Here is an 18,253-nt window from a genome sequence, read left to right on the forward strand (position 1 = left end):
CGCAAGGTATTCCGTACCGCAACAACGGTTCTGGAGATTAACAAACTGTGCCACCTAGTAGTGGATGGCTGGCTGAATTGACATCTCCACAGAGACATCAGCGCCGATGGTTTAGTGGTAAAATTCTCCGTTGCCATCCAGCAGCGTCGGGGAGCCGGGGGTTCGATTCCCCCTCGGCGCATTTCTTTTGCTCATTCAGCTTGTTGGTACGATTTCAGCGATGTCCTCTTGTTCTTTTTATTGCTATGTAGTAGATTCAGAGCCTTGCTACGGAGTCTTCTGTCAAGAGATGCTTCTGAACCTTCCCCGAGCCTGTTCGAGGGAAGTCGTTGACGAAAACTGTTTCTCTTGGTATCTTATACCGAGCAATCAGTGGCTGACAATGGCCAACCAGCTCTGCGTGAGTGAGCGGCAAGCCAGGTGCTGCAATTACGTAGGCACGGCCGGCTTCGCCCCAGAGCTGGTCCGGAACACCGACGACGGCGACATCAGTCACGCCAGGATGTTCGGCCAACACGGCCTCAACCTCGGCAGGGTACACATTTTCTCCTCCCGATATAAACATGTTCTTGCGTCTGTCAATAAGGAAAACGAAGCCTTCCTCGTCAACCCGCCCGATGTCCCCTGTTCGAAACCAGCCGTCCTCCGTGAAGGCAGCAGTGTTTTCAACAACCTTGTTCCAGTATCCCGGTGTAACGCTCGGACCAGAAACCTGGATCTCACCCGGTACGCCAAATGGAACCGGCTGGTCCAGTTCGTCCACAACCCGGATCGCCGTCAACGGGCCTGGAAGTCCCACAGACCCCGCCTTGGCGGTGATTAGCTCTGGTGACAGTGGCATACCAGAGGCCGTCCCCATTTCGGTCGAACCGTAGCCATCGACCATCGGAACACCTTGGGTGAGCCACCACTTGATTCGGGCAGGTGGATTTGGAGCTCCGCCTGTAAACAGCGCCTTGAGGGTGGACCATGTTGAGGGATTGAAGTTGGGTGCACGAGCGAGAGCCTCCGCCATCTGAGGCACACAAAAATAATGTGTGACGTGCAGCTCGGAATCGCTGAGACGGGCATTGGTTGCATCCGGGCTGAACCTAGGAGATATGATGAGCGTGCCGCCCCGCATCAAGGCCGGCCAGATCTGAGCGATGAGCCCCATGAAATGGAACATGGGCCCATCGCAGAGAAATACACTCCCTGTGTCGACCTCTGTCAGGATGCTGAAGTTTACAGTTGTAGCCAGAATGGATTGGCCAGTCAACATGACCCCCTTTGGAGCTCCAGAAGTTCCAGAAGTGTAAAGAATAATGCTTGTCTCGTGTGAAGGCCTTGCCTCTAACCGAGGTCCAGGCTCTGCGCTGTCCACTTCTGCAGCAAATTTGGCAAAACTAAAGTGGCGACAGCCGAGAGGCAGTTCAGGTGGGTCGACGTCCGTGAAGAGAATAGTAGGGGTGCAATCTGCCAGCAGTTTCGCGAGCTCGGGCCGAGCAAAGCGCCAGTTCAGCGGGACATGGGCTGCTCCAAGCCTCATAAGTGCTTGCTGCAGAATGATCTGATGAACATTATTAACCGAGACTGTCGCCACCCTTTCACCGGGTCGGACCCCTTGGTCGGAGAGAACAGCAGTTGCGCGTTGTATGTCGGAGTTGAGTTCCGAATACGTCCATCTGCGGTTGGTCTCGAGGTCGATGCAGGCCAGGCCGTTCGGCCGCAGACGTGCATGAAGAAGGACTGGGTCCGGTGTGAAAAAATCCATCGCTCTCGGTCGGCGTAGAACCCCGAAGAAGGAGAAGAAAGAAGAAGCTTGCGTAACTAGGCTGTTATCGAGAAAATCCTAGCTTCGGTGGAGGTGAGTTGCGGATCGAGTCTGGGTTGGTGCTGCAAGTTACTGTTGTCGATTGTTAATCACTGATGCAAACTCAATGAATGACGATCTTCAAAACCAAGGTTGGTATTGAATGAAAGCTGTAATCTTGAGTTCGAAAATTGTTTTTGAGGAAGAAAAAACACAATCCAACAAAGAGCGCTTGCTATTGATTATAAAACAATTTACTAGTTGGAGAAGCTACCATTTCTCATGCCCCGGTGATATTCGGACTTGTTTCCACTTCCTATGTTTTTGCATTTCAAGCCTATGTCCATGTATTGGAACCCACCCGTCGTCGTGCAGCCCTTTCATGTTGCGGAGTCGCGGAGACGGATTCGTGCTCGCCAATATGCAGGCCGCATCTGGTGTGTGTGGGGGATGCCAGCCACCTGTACTGCGCCGCAAGCCTCGTGATCCTGCGCATCCTACCAAACTTTGTCGCAGAGCGTCAATTAACTCATCTCGCTCTATTTGCCAATGATCGCAAGAGTAAAGCTGTAGGGGATGTGATTGACGCACTTCGACACTAGTCATTGACGAAAGATGCACACTGCGGTCTCGGCGTTCAAGGCAGTTTTCAGCTGGGGGCCTAAACTGACTAGATTCACACGCACGCCAACCCTGTCTGACCTAAGAATATGGCAAGTCACCGGATCTTGCTCCGGATTTGGCTGGACGTGTTGGACGGAATTCGCGTTGCTGCACCCTATTCAGCCGGGTGCTTTCCTCGAATATGTGCCTAGACTCACATGCAGGTCCTTGGGGCTGTTTTTCGTATCATGTAGGGGAGCCGTTTTCAAAAGCTCGGATTGGTAGCCAGTTGAATCTTGATGCAACGGCTTAACCGGTTACGGCTGCGCGTCCAGATCGACGCTATTGGAATTGTGAGGGCTATGTAGTTTTTACACTACGTATGCAGGAGTAAGCAACGCCCTTTGATTTAGTGGACCTTGTACCCAAAGACGCTGGTCTTTTAATTTCTATGCATATAAGTTTTGTGTGTGCCCGTCAATAAAATGCTACCAAATGGGATGGAATTTACAAGTAATGCTCGACGATCAAAAGACAACTGCGGAAAACATGAACAGCGATTCGAGGCCCGCAACAAATGGGTATTCCGGGGTCGACCGAAATGACACGAAGCTATACGAGCCAATTGCCATCATCGGCATGGGCATGCGGCTTCCAGGAGGCGTTCGAAATACTGCTGACTACTGGGACCTTCTCGTAAATGGTAAGGATGGACGTTGCCGGGTACCTAAAAGCCGTTACAATGTCGACACTTGGTACGGCCCAGGCAGTTCTCAAGTGCCAAGCGAGTTTGGCTACTTTCTCGAGGAGCTGAACTTGGCACACGTAGATCCTAGCTTTTGGTCGTTCACCAAGCAGGAAGCTGAGCTGATGGATCCGCGACAACGCTTGTTTCTCGAAGTTGCTTACGAAGCATTGGAAAACTCCGGATCGAGAAACTGGAGAGGGACCGATGTTGGCGTCTATGTCGGTACAATGGGGGAGGACTGGAACCTGCTTGAATATCGTGATGAGCAGAGCCTCCAGCAAGTTCGTCCCGATGTTTACGGCGACTATATCATTGCTAATCGGGCATCCTATGAATTTGATATAACTGGTCCGAGGTAGGTCAATAATGTATGACTTTTTATTTGTCCATATTAACGCTGGATTCAGCATGGTGGTGCGGACTGCGTGCTCTTCGTCTCTTGTGGCACTGCATCTAGCATGTCGCGACTTGCAGAATGGCGACTGTACATCCGCACTAGTTGGAGGCGCAAACCTTATTCTTACACCCAAAGATACTGTGATTATGCATCAGCAAGGGGTCTTATCCCCCTCCGCGTCCTGCAAAAGTTTCGATGCGGATGCTGATGGGTTTGCTCGAGGCGAGGGTGTGTCTGCGATCTACATCAAGAGACTGGCAGATGCCGTGCGGGATGGCGATCCTATCCGGGCTGTGATACGCTCCACATGTGTTGCCGGCAATGGCAGAACGCCTGGGTTGACGACACCGAGTCCTGAAATCCATGAAAGACTGATGAGAAGGGGGCATAAGCTAGCCGGTATTACAGATTTGTCAAAGACTGCAATGGTTGAGTGCCATGGAACTGGTACCTCCGTAAGTTGGTTCACGGCATCATACCAACCCGATATATGCCAGGCTAACGTGCTTGTCTTATGATTACCTAGGTTGGAGATCCTTTGGAAGTCAGTGCAGTTGCCAACATATGGGGTGACCATGGAATATATATCGGATCGGTATGTATGTGTGTTTTGACCTTTTGAAGCGTTACTGAGTCGATGCTAGGTAAAACCTAACATAGGGCATGGCGAAGGAGCGTCTGGTTTGTCAAGTATTATCAAAATGGTCTTGGCGCTGGAAAACTCTACAATACCACCAAACATCAACTTCAAAACTCCAAATCCGAAGAGTAAGTCTGTCATTTGGAGGTAAATTTGGCAAGTTTACTCATCACTGCTTAGTTCCTTGGACAGAGGCCAAACTCACTGTCCCGACTGAACCCCTCCCCTGGCCGGCAGATAGACTCGAAAGAGTGTCGGTAAATAGTTTTGGTATCGGCGGCTCCAATGCCCATGTGAGGAATTCGTTTCACCAGATAAAGCAATGTTCTAATTTATCTTTAGGTTTTGCTTGAGTCGGCTGCCTGCTTCCTTCCACCCTCGGATAACATCGCAAATGGATTGAAGCCCGGTACATCCAAAAATCGGATCTTGACATTCTCTGCCAGGCATCCAGACTCGGTTAAGGCTTCAATTAGTGAAGTTGAAAGTTACTTAGCCAGATATCCGGAGAGACTTAGTGATGTTTCATATTCATTAGCTTCGCGCCGAGAGACTCATACGCATCGCGCATTCTGCCTATCTGACGGCAGTGGTGCCTTCCAGATGTCATCAATCAGCAAACCTACGATTACACCATCGTCAATGATCTGGGTATTCACAGGCCAAGGAGCGCAGTGGGCACAAATGGGAAAAGAACTATTGGAGCATGAGCCACTATTTCAGCAGCAAATCAACGCCCTAGACCACGTTCTCGCAGGCCTCCCTGATCCTCCGCCATGGACTCTAAAAGGTACCTTGGAAAACTTCAATTTTTTTACTTGGGCTAACCTCTTCAGATCTTCTTTTGGCCTCTAAAGAAGAAAGCCGTTTGTCCGAGGCCGAGTTCTCGCAGCCATGCCTCGTGGCCGTTCAAGTTGCTCTCGTTTGTTTGCTTCGGTTATGGGGTGTTGTACCAACCGCAGTAGTCGGACACTCATCAGGAGAGACAGCCGCGGCATATGCAAGTGGTGCAATTACAGCCGAAGAAGCTATCATCATTGCGTATCATCGTGGCCAGATTACCCGAATTATCAAAGCGGCACATAATGGAAGTATGGCTGCTGTTGGTCTTGGCCGAAAACAGATCGAAGAGTTTCTTCGCCCAGGAGTCATTATAGGGTGCGAGAATTCACCCTCTAACGTGACCCTGTCCGGCGAGAGCGATGTTCTGCAAGAGATATTGTACGAGATTCGATCCAAGCATCCGGAGGTGCTTGCTCGAAGTCTCCATGTTGAGTGTGGATATCATTCCGGTATGTTCACACTAGCCCAGATTACTTGCACCAAGTCAAACACCTTGCTAAGAAATGATTTTGTAGACCACATGAAAAGCGCGGCAGCTGACTTCGCATCGCGACTGGAAGGACTAATCCAGAACAAGGAGCCTAGTGTTCCATTTTATTCGTCGGTGACTGGGAAAAGGAACACAGATCTTTCACCTTCTTACTGGGTGAAGAATGTTGTTTCACCAGTCCTATTTAACACAGCAGTTCAAGCAGTCCTGGAAGACTTTAAGTCACCACTCTTCGTGGAAATTGGCCCACACTCCGCCCTAGCGGGGCCAATCCGCCAGATATTGCACTACAGAAATAGAACAGCCCAGTACATCCCTACATTGGTGCGAAATCAAGATGCGGTTTCAGCTGTTCTAAAGACGGCAGGGGAGCTGTGGCTAGCCGGAAACCAGATCGACATCTCTGCCGTTGTTCCAGCAGGAGAGTTTCTAACAGACCTGCCGACATATGCCTGGCATTATGAAGAAGAATACTGGATGGAGAGCAGGCTATCGCGCAGTTGGCGCTTCAGAAAGTTTAAGCATCATGAACTACTCGGTTCTCGGGTTGAAGCGATTTCCGACGCTTGCCCCGCTTGGAGGTGTAATCTGCGTCTGGAAGATGTACCTTGGCTTCGGGAGCATGTTATCCATGGAGAGAAAGTATTTCCTGCTTCAGGATATATCTCCATGGTCGGAGAGGCTTTGAGACAACTCAAAGGATCACTGGACTTCACTCTGAGTCACATAACCCTTGAGTCTGCCTTGGTTCTTAACGATGAGCAAGTCGAGCTTGTGACCATACTCAATCCAGCAAAGCTCAAATCATCAGACGAAACAGTCTGGTATGATTTTACAGTATCTTCGCTCAACAAAGGCAGCCAATTTTGGTTCAAGCATGTTTTCGGCCAATGTAGAGCTGGTCCAGACCAGCAGCAATTGGTCCCCGAAATCGCTCCCCTTCCTCGCAAGGTCTCGATGGCCTCTTTCTACAACACTTGGAAAAGATTTGGTCTGAGCTATGGAAATCTCTTTCGCAACATTGTAGAAGTTAGCTCTCACGTCACTGAAGCAAAAGCCACAGCAACACTAGAGTCCAAGCTGTCGATGTATGACCAGTCGGTCTACTCCATCCACCCAGCCACTCTCGACTCGAGCATGCATGTCGCTATGATTTCTGCATGCCGTGGGCTGGAGAGAAACTATCGAGAACTGACAGTGCCAACCTACATCCATGAGGTGTATGTGGGCAAGCCTTCTGAAGGTATACAAGTTGTAGCCACTGCTGACACCAAAGATCGTGTTGGTGTTACAAGCAACATCATCGGAGTCTCCGCCGGACGAACTGTCATCGACATTCGAGGTCTGCGAGTCATCCCCCTCGACGACGACTCTGAAGGTTCAGCAGAAGATACTCACGCCGGTGCCATTCTGGAGTGGAAACCAGACATAGACTTTTTCAATTATTCGCAGCTTTTCCACCGTCGCCGTGTGGATGCAAGCGCCAGGGTTCTAGAAGAACTAGTTTTGGTCTGTATTGTTGACCTGAGAGCCCAACTTCAGTTTCTGCCTGCCATGCAACCACACTTGGTCAGACTCAAAAGCTGGCTTGACGCATCCTATAGAGAGGCCATGACTGGACAGTATCCCGAGGTCCTCAACTCGTTCGAGATCGCATCAATGAGTCAAAAGTCACGACAAGAGGCAGTTTCGAGGCTACTTGAGTCGTGCAAAGATACTGCCGCAAAGGAACTCGCAGCGGCAGTCCATCAAGTTCACACTTTCGGCGCAGGCTACTTCTCGGGCTCACCACACGCAGCCAAGGCGCTGATGCAGGACAGTCATCTTGATGGGGTCCGCAAGTTGATAACTGACGTGGATTTCTCCCATCTCATCCGACTTTTAGGGCACAAGAAACCGAGCATGAGTATCTTGCATATTGGCCCTACACCGGACGATGATAGCATCTCATCTTCATTGTTCTCTTCCAAGTATGAGGATCGCCCATACGGCAGCTATGTGTACACAGGCACATCCGCCACACCGCCAAAATTGACAGAAAAGCGCCTTGGGTCGCAACCATCCGTGAATTACAGTCAGCTGATGATAGAGATAGATCCTGTTTTTCAGGGATTCACAGAAGAATCGTTCGATCTTATCATCTCCGAACCGACGTTATCTTCGTTCTCGATGACCGCAATCAGCAACATGCGGAAGCTTTTGAAACCACGAGGACGCTTGATTCTGCAATATTTGAATCCTGCTTCCAGAGTCCTCCAATTCGCTCTAGGACTTTCTCCCGAATTCAATCTGGGATTTGAGTCCCCAATAAAGCAGGAAACTTTGTGCGAACAGTTGAACCGGGCAGGCTTCGACGGCGCTTCAGCTTTCACTTACACTGGAGAACATGGTAGGCTTACTATCGCCGCACCGTACATGGGTTATTCGAGACCAAAAAATGCCAGTGTCATCTGCCAAGATCCGAACCATTCATTGGTAGCAGATGCAGTGACCACGTTGCAATCTCGCGGGTTTGGTCTCCAATTTTTCTGTCCTGGGCAGGACTTACCTTGGGGCCAACCTGTCGTGTGCTTGCTGGATCTTGAGTCTCCCTTTTTGCACGAAATGACACAGAGTCAATGGGAGGAACTCAAAAATTCCTTATCCTCAGCACAAGATGAAAAAATGTTGTGGGTTACAGGTGCCTCTCAGGTCAACTGCAAAGACCCGAGGTACTCTCTGACGTTAGGCTTCACCCGCAGCATTCGCAGAGAGCTTTCGATGGACTTGGCCACCCTCGAATTAGAATCGTTTGATGCCAGTGGGTGGAACGCCAGTGCTGACCTGTTTGAGAGCCTATGTAGGCGCAACAATGGCGGCGAGGTTGATCCGGATGCCGAATATGTCTTCTCCAATGGCTCGATTCAAATTTGTCGGTTTCACTCAATTAAGGTTTTAGACGAACTGCAAGACCGATACGAAGAAGCTCCAAAAACATTGAAGATCTGCGAACCTGGCGGTTTGCAGGGCTTGAGATGGAAACAATATGAGCCTATTCCTGTAAATGGGGATTTTGTTGAAATCGAAGTGAAGGCCGTAGGGCTTCACGACGCAGTAAGCGAACGACCTAATCCGAATATTTGAGCAACAAGCATCAGTACTGACTAGTTAGGACCTCCGCATACTTATGGCTAATCCCTCGAGTGCCAACAACAATACCGGGGGCTTTGGGCTCGAAGGCAGTGGTGTTGTGCGAGCTATAGGACCGGAAGCCCGCCGCTTCCGAGTCGGGGATCGAGTCGCGTTCAACAATGATAGCTGCTTATCAACTGTAATCACACTGCCCGAGACACTCTGTGCAGAGATTCCAGAGAATATGAGTTTCGAGGAGGCTGCATCAACACCGTACTCATACGGCACAGTATTGTATGGATTGATGGAACTCGGGAGGTTGAAAAAGGGCCAAGTAAGATTCGCCTTGTCGACAGTTCTACGCTTACGCTAACAGCCCAGTCTATTTTGATTCACTCAGCTTGTGATGCTCTGGGTTTAGCTGCTGTGCAAGTGGCTAAATTTGTTGGAGCCGAGGTATCCATCCTCAACCATTGCCCACGATTTCAAACTAGTTCGCTGACCAAACTTCCTAACAGATCTTCTGCACCGTTGAGAATCCAGAACAGGCCCAATACCTTACGATCTCTTATGGAATGCCAAAATACCGGATCCTCAACTACAAGAATGCTTCTTTCTTGCCCGATATTTTGCAACTTACCAATAAACTTGGTGTTGACATTGTCTTCAACACAGGGCCCAGTCGCTTCATCCAAAGTTCTTGGAAATGTGTCGCACCATTCGGGATCATGATACAGGTCGGCCGAGGCGATTCTTTAGCAGCTTATCAAATCCAGATGGACAAATTCAGTCGCAATCGAACTTTCATAGGCCTAGATTTGGAAGATTTGAGAGTTCATCGGCCTTTACAGTGCACCCGGTAAGCATCTATCTAATCAACCCGAATCTCTTGAAAGTAAAGAAGGTCACTAATAAAGAAACACAAATTTTAGACTTCTGGAGCAAGCCTTTACTTGGTGCAAGTTTGGTCTTAACGAACCCAGCCAACCGACTACATCTTTTCCAGCTTCCAATGCGGCTTCGGCTTTTCAACATCTACAAGCTGAAGAGCGCATAGGTCGGGTTGTCGTGACTTTTCCTCATGATGACAGCAAATCCGAAGAACTTCCTTTGCGATCGGAGATAGCCCTACGTTCAGACAGAACTTACGTCATTGTTGGCGGGTTAGGAGGTCTTGGTCAGGCCACAGCAAGATTTCTCGTAGAGAGAGGAGCACGCCATCTCGTTTTCTTTTCCAGGTCTGCTGAGGATTATGCAAAGAGTCATCCGGAATTTTTCAGCGAGCTTCAGTTTCTTGACTGTAAGGTGCATGCCATCTCTGGAAGCGTTAACGATATGAATGATGTGGTTAAAATGATCGATTCGGTGACCACGCCAGTCGCTGGGATACTACAGGCGGCGATGGTTCTGCAGGTAAAGTTCCTGGCTATGCCATTCAAAAATCATTTGCTAATACGATTCTAGGATGTTCATTTTGTTGACATGACTTTCGACCAATGGCGAACCACCGTCTATCCCAAAGTGCAGGGAACTTGGAACCTCCACCATGCTTTGCAAGCACAGAGAGAACCGCTTGATTTCTTCTTCCTTTTCAGCTCCCTGTCGGGACTTGGTGGCCAGATTGGACAAGTCAACTACGCTGCGGGAAACGCATTCCTAGATGCTTTCGTACAATACCGACACTCTGAAGGCCTCGCCTGCTCAGTTCTTGACATTGGCATTATGGAAGACATTGGTGTCCTTGCTAGAGAAACGAACCGTCTAGAGGCACTTCGAGCGACTTCACAGCACTGTCTTCACGAGCAGGATCTTCTTGATTCTCTAGAGCTAATGATCTGGCGGTCCCATGAAAACTTGAAGAATAAAATTGGATGGCAGGTTAGTCCATTCGAAGGGTACACGAACCACAGCCAGGTTGCTATCGGAATGCGGTCATCTTCCACGGCAAATAGAACCGGATGGCAGAGAGATCCACGGGCCGGGTTCTTATCGAACAAAACCGTCCAACAAGTCTCGGACCACGGGCACAAAATGGACAAGACATTGAAAGATTATCTCCAGAGCTGTAGCTTGGATCCTGCTGTGTTGGCATCCGATGAGGCAAGAGAGTTCTTGGCCAGAGAAATCAGCGCTGCTTTGCGAGGATTTACAATGCAGCAGGATGAAGAGGTTGACATCTTACTGCCATTGCAAACGGATTCTTTAGTAACGGTCGAGCTCCGAAATTGGTTGAGGCAGAAGGTGGGTGTTGTTTTCAACATCCTAGAGATGAGAAGAGCAGAGAGTATTCTTGCTCTTGGGGGTATGGCTGCGGCGAGGCTTTCTGTTGTTTACAGGGCGGGTATGCAAGACCTTGCTGTATAATTGTGTTTTCATCTTCTTCCGGTGATATCCTCATTTTAAAGTTAATGAAATACAACATATTTTCAGTAAACTGGGATGGTAAGAATCCACCGACTGGACTCAATTCAATGTCAGGGCCTGAACTACCGCCGCTCATGATTTGTGATATACCTGCGGTGATGTTTAAAGTTGCATGTTTTTGGCTAAGTGGAGTCTTAAATGAGTGCGCCCCCTGGCAAAGGAGTGCTCCGTCATTATCATAGTGAGAATTTCAAAAGTGCCCCGTACTTCGTCTTCATCGAAAATGCAAAGCATGGTTTTATATTGCTACGCAGTCATCAAACTTGATGTTTATGCCTTATAATTAGTATTGTTTTAAGTTTGTGTTTCGCCTCGCAAACGGCCCAGAATACCAAGATGAGTCGGTTGCTACTCTACTACATCGAGCAAGAGTGGCCCCGGGGCAAGCCGCGTATCATTAAAACTTATGACACACAACAACGCCAAATTGCTTCAGGCCATTGCTGCCATAGAAACCCTCTAGCTGATGTCACCATCGCGACATCAAGCTACGTAATTACAGTTTCAACTGGAACTTGCATTGGACTATTAACTGGCTCGTTTTAGCCCCTTCTGTCGTAGTGAGCATCGTTGCAATCCTATCCAGTATGGGGCTTTAATGAAGAGTTAAAAATCGAAGAGTGTTGGAGCTTAGTGCTAGGATGGGGCTGGCAGCGGCTGTTGAATTGTAGAATGAGAATAAAGTCTCAACATCGTCTACAAAATATGTTGGTCGATATCATCAAGCACAGCTTAGTCCCCAGCAAACCCTACCGGCATAAGGAGATCGTGCGTAGAAACGCAAGAAACGGTGTGATTGTTGTGAAGCACATCACTGATGTTCCTGACTTGAGGCCGCTGCTGATGGATGGAAGGTCAAAAATATATTTGGAATGGATACAACCTCAGCTAGGAAATGGTAGCAACGGAGGAGGCGTCGTTTGTCTGGTGATGTGTCACTGCATTAAGTTGGGAGTATGTCGCAGAAGAAAAACTCTCCCAAGCAGTAATGCCTTGTTTGGACTCGATTGGTAGGATCTTAACCATGCTTAATTCATCATCAGCGCTGTCAATGTCAATGTAGCAATTAAACATACGGCGGCGGTCAAGAATAGAGTCAAAAAAAAAGTCACATTTAACACGTGAAATACAACTATGAAAGTCGTGCACCAAACCTGAGGCCGCATCATCCCATTTGAGTTAGTCAGCATCGCCGCTCATGCTCAGGCTTGATCAGTCAGAAAACGGGGCCGCCCTTTTCTGGGCCTACCGGTAATTCAGCCTTGTTACCAGGCCTGCAGCACCTAGCGCGGTTGGTCTGGGGTGTTCCGGTATCGGTCCAGTATTTTTTGCATGACAAAGGATGACTGCTCCACTGGCAAGTTACATTTTTACATTTTTAATCTCTGTTGTTTCATTGATCACTTCTTGACATTGATAATTGCCAGAGGGCTACACTCTGCGCTTATCGCAACATGTCTTACAGAGCGGTTCGTGATATCCTTCCTTTATTCAGTCTTGAAAGCTTTTATATCTGGCAGACACTGATCTCCCTCACACAGGTCGCCGCTGCCGCTGCCACCCCTTTGGCGCGGTCGCTCATTCGTGCGAGCCTTCGTCGAAGTCTTCAGCGTTCCCAATTCAACCAGCCCGCGCTTCGCTATTCCTCAACAACTGTTTCCTCCTTTCGTACGAATATCCAAGGGCCAGCGCCGCCTAACATCGCTCCTGAGAAGAATGTGACAACGCCGCAAACGCTGACGGAGAAGATCCTTCAACGCTATTCCGTTGGTCTGCCGGAAGGAAAGGTTGTCCGAACCGGTGACTACGTCCAGATTGAACCTCACAGATGCCTCACGCATGACAATACCTGGCCTGTGGCCATGAGGTTCATGTCCACAGGTGCTACCAAGATCAAGAATCCTGCTCAGCTTGTCTTTGCACTTGATCATGATGTACAGAACAAAAGCCCCAGTAACTTGAAGAAGTACGAACAAATACAGGAGTTTGCGAAGAAGCATGGTGTCAATTTTTTTGGCGCAGGTCATGGGATCGGCCACCAAATTATGGCAAGCTCCTCTGCGTCGGATTCATATCAGGGACCTTTAGTTGCTAACGGATGCGTAGGTTGAGGAGCTTTTCGTTTGGCCAGGAACCTTATGCGTCGGATCTGATAGCCACAGTAACATGTACGGAGCTCTGGGAAGCTTGGGAGTGGCCTTGGTCAGGACCGACGCGGCCGGAATATTTGCTACTGGGAAAAGTTGGTTTCAGTGTCCTCCAGTCGTGCAGGTGAATCTTCTAGGCACACTACCCCCGGGCGTTCGCGGCAAGGATGTTATTATTGCGCTTTGCGGGCTCTTCCCACTGGATGTGCTGAACCACAGCGTTGAATTTGTGGGATCGGAGGAAACCATGGCTAGTATCCCCATGGACGACAGACTGACAATCAGTAATATGTCGACTGAGTGGTCTGCAACATCCGCAATGGTATGACACCTACTTGAGCTACAGTCTGCATCTCCATGAGCCCGTCTAACTAATCTTTCTATAGTTTCCGGTGGATACGACACTAGAACGTTGGCTCCGATACAAGGCTACAGAGGCGGCAATGCTGGAGGATCGAACGACTCGTCAACGAATTACGCACGAAATGGTCGACGAACTCTTTGCCAACCCTGTCCGAGCTGATCCCGGAGCGCACTATGCAAAGAAACTCTACCTCAACCTCTCCACTCTGTCGCCTTATATCTCTGGACCTAACTCCGTCAAAGTCTCAACACCGCTGCATGACCTCGCTAAAAAGAACATCAAGGTAGACAAGGGATACATTGTAAGCTGCACCAACTCGCGAAGCTCAGATCTGAAGGCTGCAGCCAAGGTGTTTCAAGCTGCCGCCGAGACCAATGGTGGTAAAATCCCCAAAATTGCAGATGGTGTCAAGCTATACATTGCAGCAGCTTCGGCCAATGAGCAGGCTATTGCTGAGGATGAAGGTAGCTGGCAGACCTTGGTCGAGGCTGGAGCCACCGTACTTCCACCTTCATGTGGCCCATGTATCGGACTGGTAAGTCGTCACTGCTCCCCGTGTGGAATTTCGTGTGGGCTTTATGCTAAACATTATTACGTAGGGCACGGGCTTGCTGGAGGATGGTGAGACGGGAGTATCTGCATCAAATCGCAACTTCAAGGGCCGACTCGGATCAAGACGTGGGTTCCGCTCTTACTATTTCAGTTGTGTTTGTACTGACTGTGAGAAGTTGCCCATGCGTACCTTAGTAGCCCCGAGGTCGTGGCTGCGAGCACCCTGAACGGCGTTCTTTCGGGACCAGGCGTCTACGAGGTGCCGGAGAATTATACTGGCCTAGAGTACGGTTACGGCAACGGAAAACCTGCAACTATCGAGAATGAGCTCGGCAGTGCCCTTGAACAGCTCGAGTCTCTCATCGACAGGGTTCAGACGACTGCTCCTATCGGCGATGATGCTGCCCAAGCAGTCACGAAGATCCTCCCAGGCTTCCCCACTAAGATAACTGGGGAAATCGTCTTCGTTGATGCTGACAATCTAGATACCGATAACATATACGCCGGCAAATATACCTACCAAGACGATATGACTACGGCAGATATGGCAAAGGTCTGTATGGAGAATTATGACCCGGAGTTTAGGTCAATTACAAAGCCCAACGATATCCTCGTCTCAGGATTCAACTTTGGGTGCGGCTCATCAAGAGAGCAAGCCGCAACAGCTCTTCTGGCTAGGGATATCTCACTTGTTCTGGCGGGCAGCTTCTCTAACATTTTTGTCCGGAACGGCATCAATAATGCACTGCCTTGCCTAGAACTGCCACGTCTAGTTGAGCGTCTTCGTGCCGTCTTCTCAGAAAACAAGGTGCCTACCAAGCGTACAGGCTGGACCCTGACATGGGATATTACCCGGAGCATTATTGAGGTTCAGGAGGGAGAAAACGGAGAACGCTGGACGGAGAAGGTTGGAGAGTTCCCTGAAAATCTGCAGAAGATTATTGCAAAGGGGGGTTTGGTAGGATGGGTTAAGGATGAGCTTGCGAAGGCTGCCTAATAGACCGCAGTGTGGAAAAACAAGGCAAATGTATATGAATACGACATGTAGAAAGACAATGAACTCCATCGGAAGTGTGTTGGGCCGTCGATTCTCCAGCGTGAGATTGATGAACCATGCCCCAACAGTGCCATAATCGACTTGGACACCGCACGCCAAAGACTGTCGGATATCAGAGATAGCAAGCGGCCTGACTGTGATCTTGTCATCCTAGACGACGAGTAATCATTCGCTTCCAAACAACTGTGGGAATTTCCCTTATTGAGCGAGTATTAGGAAACGTTTTGATTTATACCACCATCGTACTTCAGGATGGATTCTACCGTACGCCAGTGGGTTCCCGCCATGTAAAAATGCGGAGCTAGATACAAGCCAAGAAGTTGTTTTCTTCAAGACGTCAGAACATTGACAGCATGACTGTACATCAAGTTGCGCAGGAAGTTGAAGCAGACAGGCATCCATCCCGGAACAATCACCCTGGTATGGGCTGTCAACATTAGTGATTTGACAACTCTGAGGAACTTCTTGGAATCTGCTGGGTATTTCGACATCCTGTCCCCTGGCGAGAACTGGGTACCGTTGATTCATGTTCTCCGTCCGAATTTGCCTAGAATTGGGCAAAGTCCATTCCCCCTGAGACTTGAAGTCTTGTTCCCTGTTATGTTTTCTCGGCCTATGTCGACGAACTCAATCATGCGGCGCTCGTCAACTGTCAGCAGACGCGATTGATCTGTATGGGGTTTGATAAACTCTATATGCCTGTTGAAAACCGAGGGAAGATTGGCAGCAGTAATCGCTGCAAGAATTTCGCAGGCTTCTATGCTTGATTTGTTAGAGAAGAAAAAGAAACAAAGAAAGGTTTGCGCCTTCAAAGTATTCAAGTCGCGATGGTTGGTTGTGGTTGTGTACTGCTTCCTCGGCCAGCGTTGTTTTGCTGGTGGCGCGCGCCATCCTCAGCTACCCGAGTGCCCCCACTCATCTCACTATTCCCCCCATAGCCAAGGCACTAGGCGTCGAAACACAGTGAATTCAGTCCATGTCCATGTAAGCACTATGTGGCTGCGCCTAAGTAGCGGCTTGAACACCTGGCTCACGCTCCAGATCACCCTTGCGCTCAGGGTAAAGCAGCAACGGCTCAGACTCCACATTAGAAACAGATTTGGACTGGATGAATTGTCGGTGGTAACTATTGAGGAATCCAGAGTTGAAATAAAAACACGGACCGCGAAAAGCGGCCTGATTGGCTTGGATGTGTCTTTAGCCGGTGATAAAAAATGTGATGTGCTGCGGGTGCCTCGTAGCACATGGTGATGTGGCATTCATTTTTTGTGAATTGAGACACGGCGGTGGTGCCTGATCGACAAGAACAGGAGGGGTTGTTGGGAGAAGCGGGTGTGATGGGGCACCGGAAAATGGATCCCGAAACAAGGTGAAAAATCAAGCAGATCTTGAAGCTAGGGAAATTTTGCTTAGACTTGCCTATTTGATCAGGATAGGAAAACTTTGGGCGTGTCGAGAAGTTGCCCAAGGGTCTAGATCCCTGTGAAAGTCTCGAATGTGGATTCCTGCGGACAGCTTTTCCAAGGCGGAAACTTCCCGTTGCATCAAAGTCTTTTGATTCTAACCAAATATCGAGTCGGATTCAGCCCTACGGATAGATAAAGGACGATATCGCAGGGAAACACGCCAATGGAACCCACATGCTAAGGCGTCTGAAGATTTTTACTTGCTGATGCACCGACAACAACCATCCATTAGTCTCTGTCTAGACCATCCTACAAGGTTCTCTAATCGCGTTGCGGGCAACAATCGCGAATGATTGTTGCGTAGGATTGGCGCGCAACTATGGTGGAAATACTGTGGAGCATCACGGCATATGAATCGCCTGATGTCCGGGATCAAAGTCTGCCATGTGGCGATATCCGCCCAACTGATAAGGGTTCATTGGATTGACATCACTGCAACCTTTCGTGAAGCGAGTCCATCATGAGCACAACCCTTTGCAGAGTCTTGAAATAATTTAAGTCACTCGCAGAATTTGAAGACGTCTATTCTTGTCAAACCCCTTCCATATCGTCTCTGATATCCCCCCATACTATACGAACAAAAGGCAACACAGACGAAGGAATATGACCCACGAAACGCACACCGGTGATCACCGGGTCTCAGTGGACGCAGACGGCGAGTCTCTCGCCCGTCGCACCTCTGCGCTCGAAGATGTCCCAACGCTTGTACCGCCTTCCGGATACCCTGGCATGCCCGTCACCCGCCGCAGAAGCACAGTCTCCCAAACATCGAGAGTAACATTTGAGAATGACCACGCAGAGGACCTCGAGGAGCTCGTTCACAGCGCCTCTGCTCTTGGCAAGCATCGGTCGCGGGATAGGCGCGAATCTCAAGACGACGTCTTCGAGTTGCCCGCGTTCCCAAAGGCTGCAAAACCTGGACCCGTGAGCACGATCCGCGAGGTACCATCAGAGTTTACCACGCCGCAGTCTACACGGCCGCCATCTCCAGTCTCCGGGTCCACTTCGGAACCGCCTTCGCCCGGAGCGGGCTCCGGTACTCAGACACCCGCTGAGTATGAGGTTGGTGCTGGCCAGGCGTACCCTGATATTGGCACAATCTCATCGTTACGAGGTGCCCTATTGCTTTTCTGCACCTGCGGCGCACAATTATTTGACAACGTTAGCATGAGACTTCTTTCCTTTGTTTTCTTCACGACTGATTTTTCTGCTCACCCCCCCTTCCTTGTGCATTGCAGGTCGTGGCAAAACGATTGGAGAGCCCGTTGGGGTTCCCTGTGTTTTTGTGACCAACTTGTCTATCTGTAGTACGGGCCTCCTCCAAAATTTGAGGCCTAAGCCTCCGCCCCCTGGGCCCTGGGGGCTGAATCGGGCGTCCTTCAGATCGACAGGTGGTTAGGCTGACCTGTGGGTGAGATGTATCCGCCCTAGTGCACGCGAGATGAACGCCCAGCATTTGATTAATTGGAAGCTGCAACGCTTAAACCGGTTGTTGGAACAGCAGCGGCATGCCGTTTCAGAAGTAGAAGTGTCGCAAAAGCAGACAGCAGCTGTTGTCTAGGTGTAATTAAAATCCGGGGCCACTATCCCTCGGTCCATTTTGCATCCCAGGCTCCGAA

At 49.6% G+C, this 18,253-nt stretch overlaps 4 protein-coding genes across 4 annotated transcripts; 3 read left to right on the plus strand and 1 right to left on the minus strand.

The window, feature by feature from the left end:
* Positions 1-256: 256 nt before the first annotated feature.
* On the minus strand, positions 257-1,753 carry EsH8_IX_000471 (uncharacterized protein; the record flags this gene model as incomplete). The annotated part of the gene is made up of 1 exon (XM_083266807.1): positions 257-1,753. One exon carries the CDS (start codon positions 1,751-1,753, stop codon positions 257-259), a length of 1,497 nt encoding a protein of 498 aa, XP_083130372.1.
* Positions 1,754-2,911: 1,158 nt separating this feature from the next.
* On the plus strand, positions 2,912-10,988 carry EsH8_IX_000472 (type I polyketide synthase; the record flags this gene model as incomplete). The annotated part of the gene is made up of 13 exons (XM_083266808.1): positions 2,912-3,498; positions 3,551-3,995; positions 4,067-4,135; positions 4,185-4,308; positions 4,361-4,473; positions 4,523-4,970; positions 5,017-5,472; positions 5,539-8,606; positions 8,665-8,958; positions 9,006-9,080; positions 9,143-9,483; positions 9,557-10,037; positions 10,089-10,988. 13 exons carry the CDS (start codon positions 2,912-2,914, stop codon positions 10,986-10,988), a joined length of 7,401 nt encoding a protein of 2,466 aa, XP_083130373.1.
* Positions 10,989-12,502: 1,514 nt separating this feature from the next.
* On the plus strand, positions 12,503-15,108 carry EsH8_IX_000473 (homoaconitate hydratase LYS4; the record flags this gene model as incomplete). Its single annotated transcript, XM_083266809.1, has 6 exons — positions 12,503-12,517; positions 12,590-13,096; positions 13,155-13,517; positions 13,582-14,094; positions 14,159-14,237; positions 14,288-15,108. The coding sequence occupies 6 exons, from the start codon at positions 12,503-12,505 to the stop codon at positions 15,106-15,108; spliced, it is 2,298 nt and encodes a 765-aa protein (XP_083130374.1).
* A 2,129-nt stretch (positions 15,109-17,237) lies between these two features.
* On the plus strand, positions 17,238-18,195 carry EsH8_IX_000474 (uncharacterized protein; the record flags this gene model as incomplete). The annotated part of the gene is made up of 2 exons (XM_083266810.1): positions 17,238-17,740; positions 18,066-18,195. 2 exons carry the CDS (start codon positions 17,238-17,240, stop codon positions 18,193-18,195), a joined length of 633 nt encoding a protein of 210 aa, XP_083130375.1.
* Positions 18,196-18,253: the final 58 nt, after the last annotated feature.

This window comes from Colletotrichum jinshuiense, chromosome 9 (genome assembly GCF_051148585.1).
Source record: "Colletotrichum jinshuiense chromosome 9, complete sequence".
Classification (NCBI taxonomy): domain Eukaryota; kingdom Fungi; phylum Ascomycota; class Sordariomycetes; order Glomerellales; family Glomerellaceae; genus Colletotrichum; species Colletotrichum jinshuiense.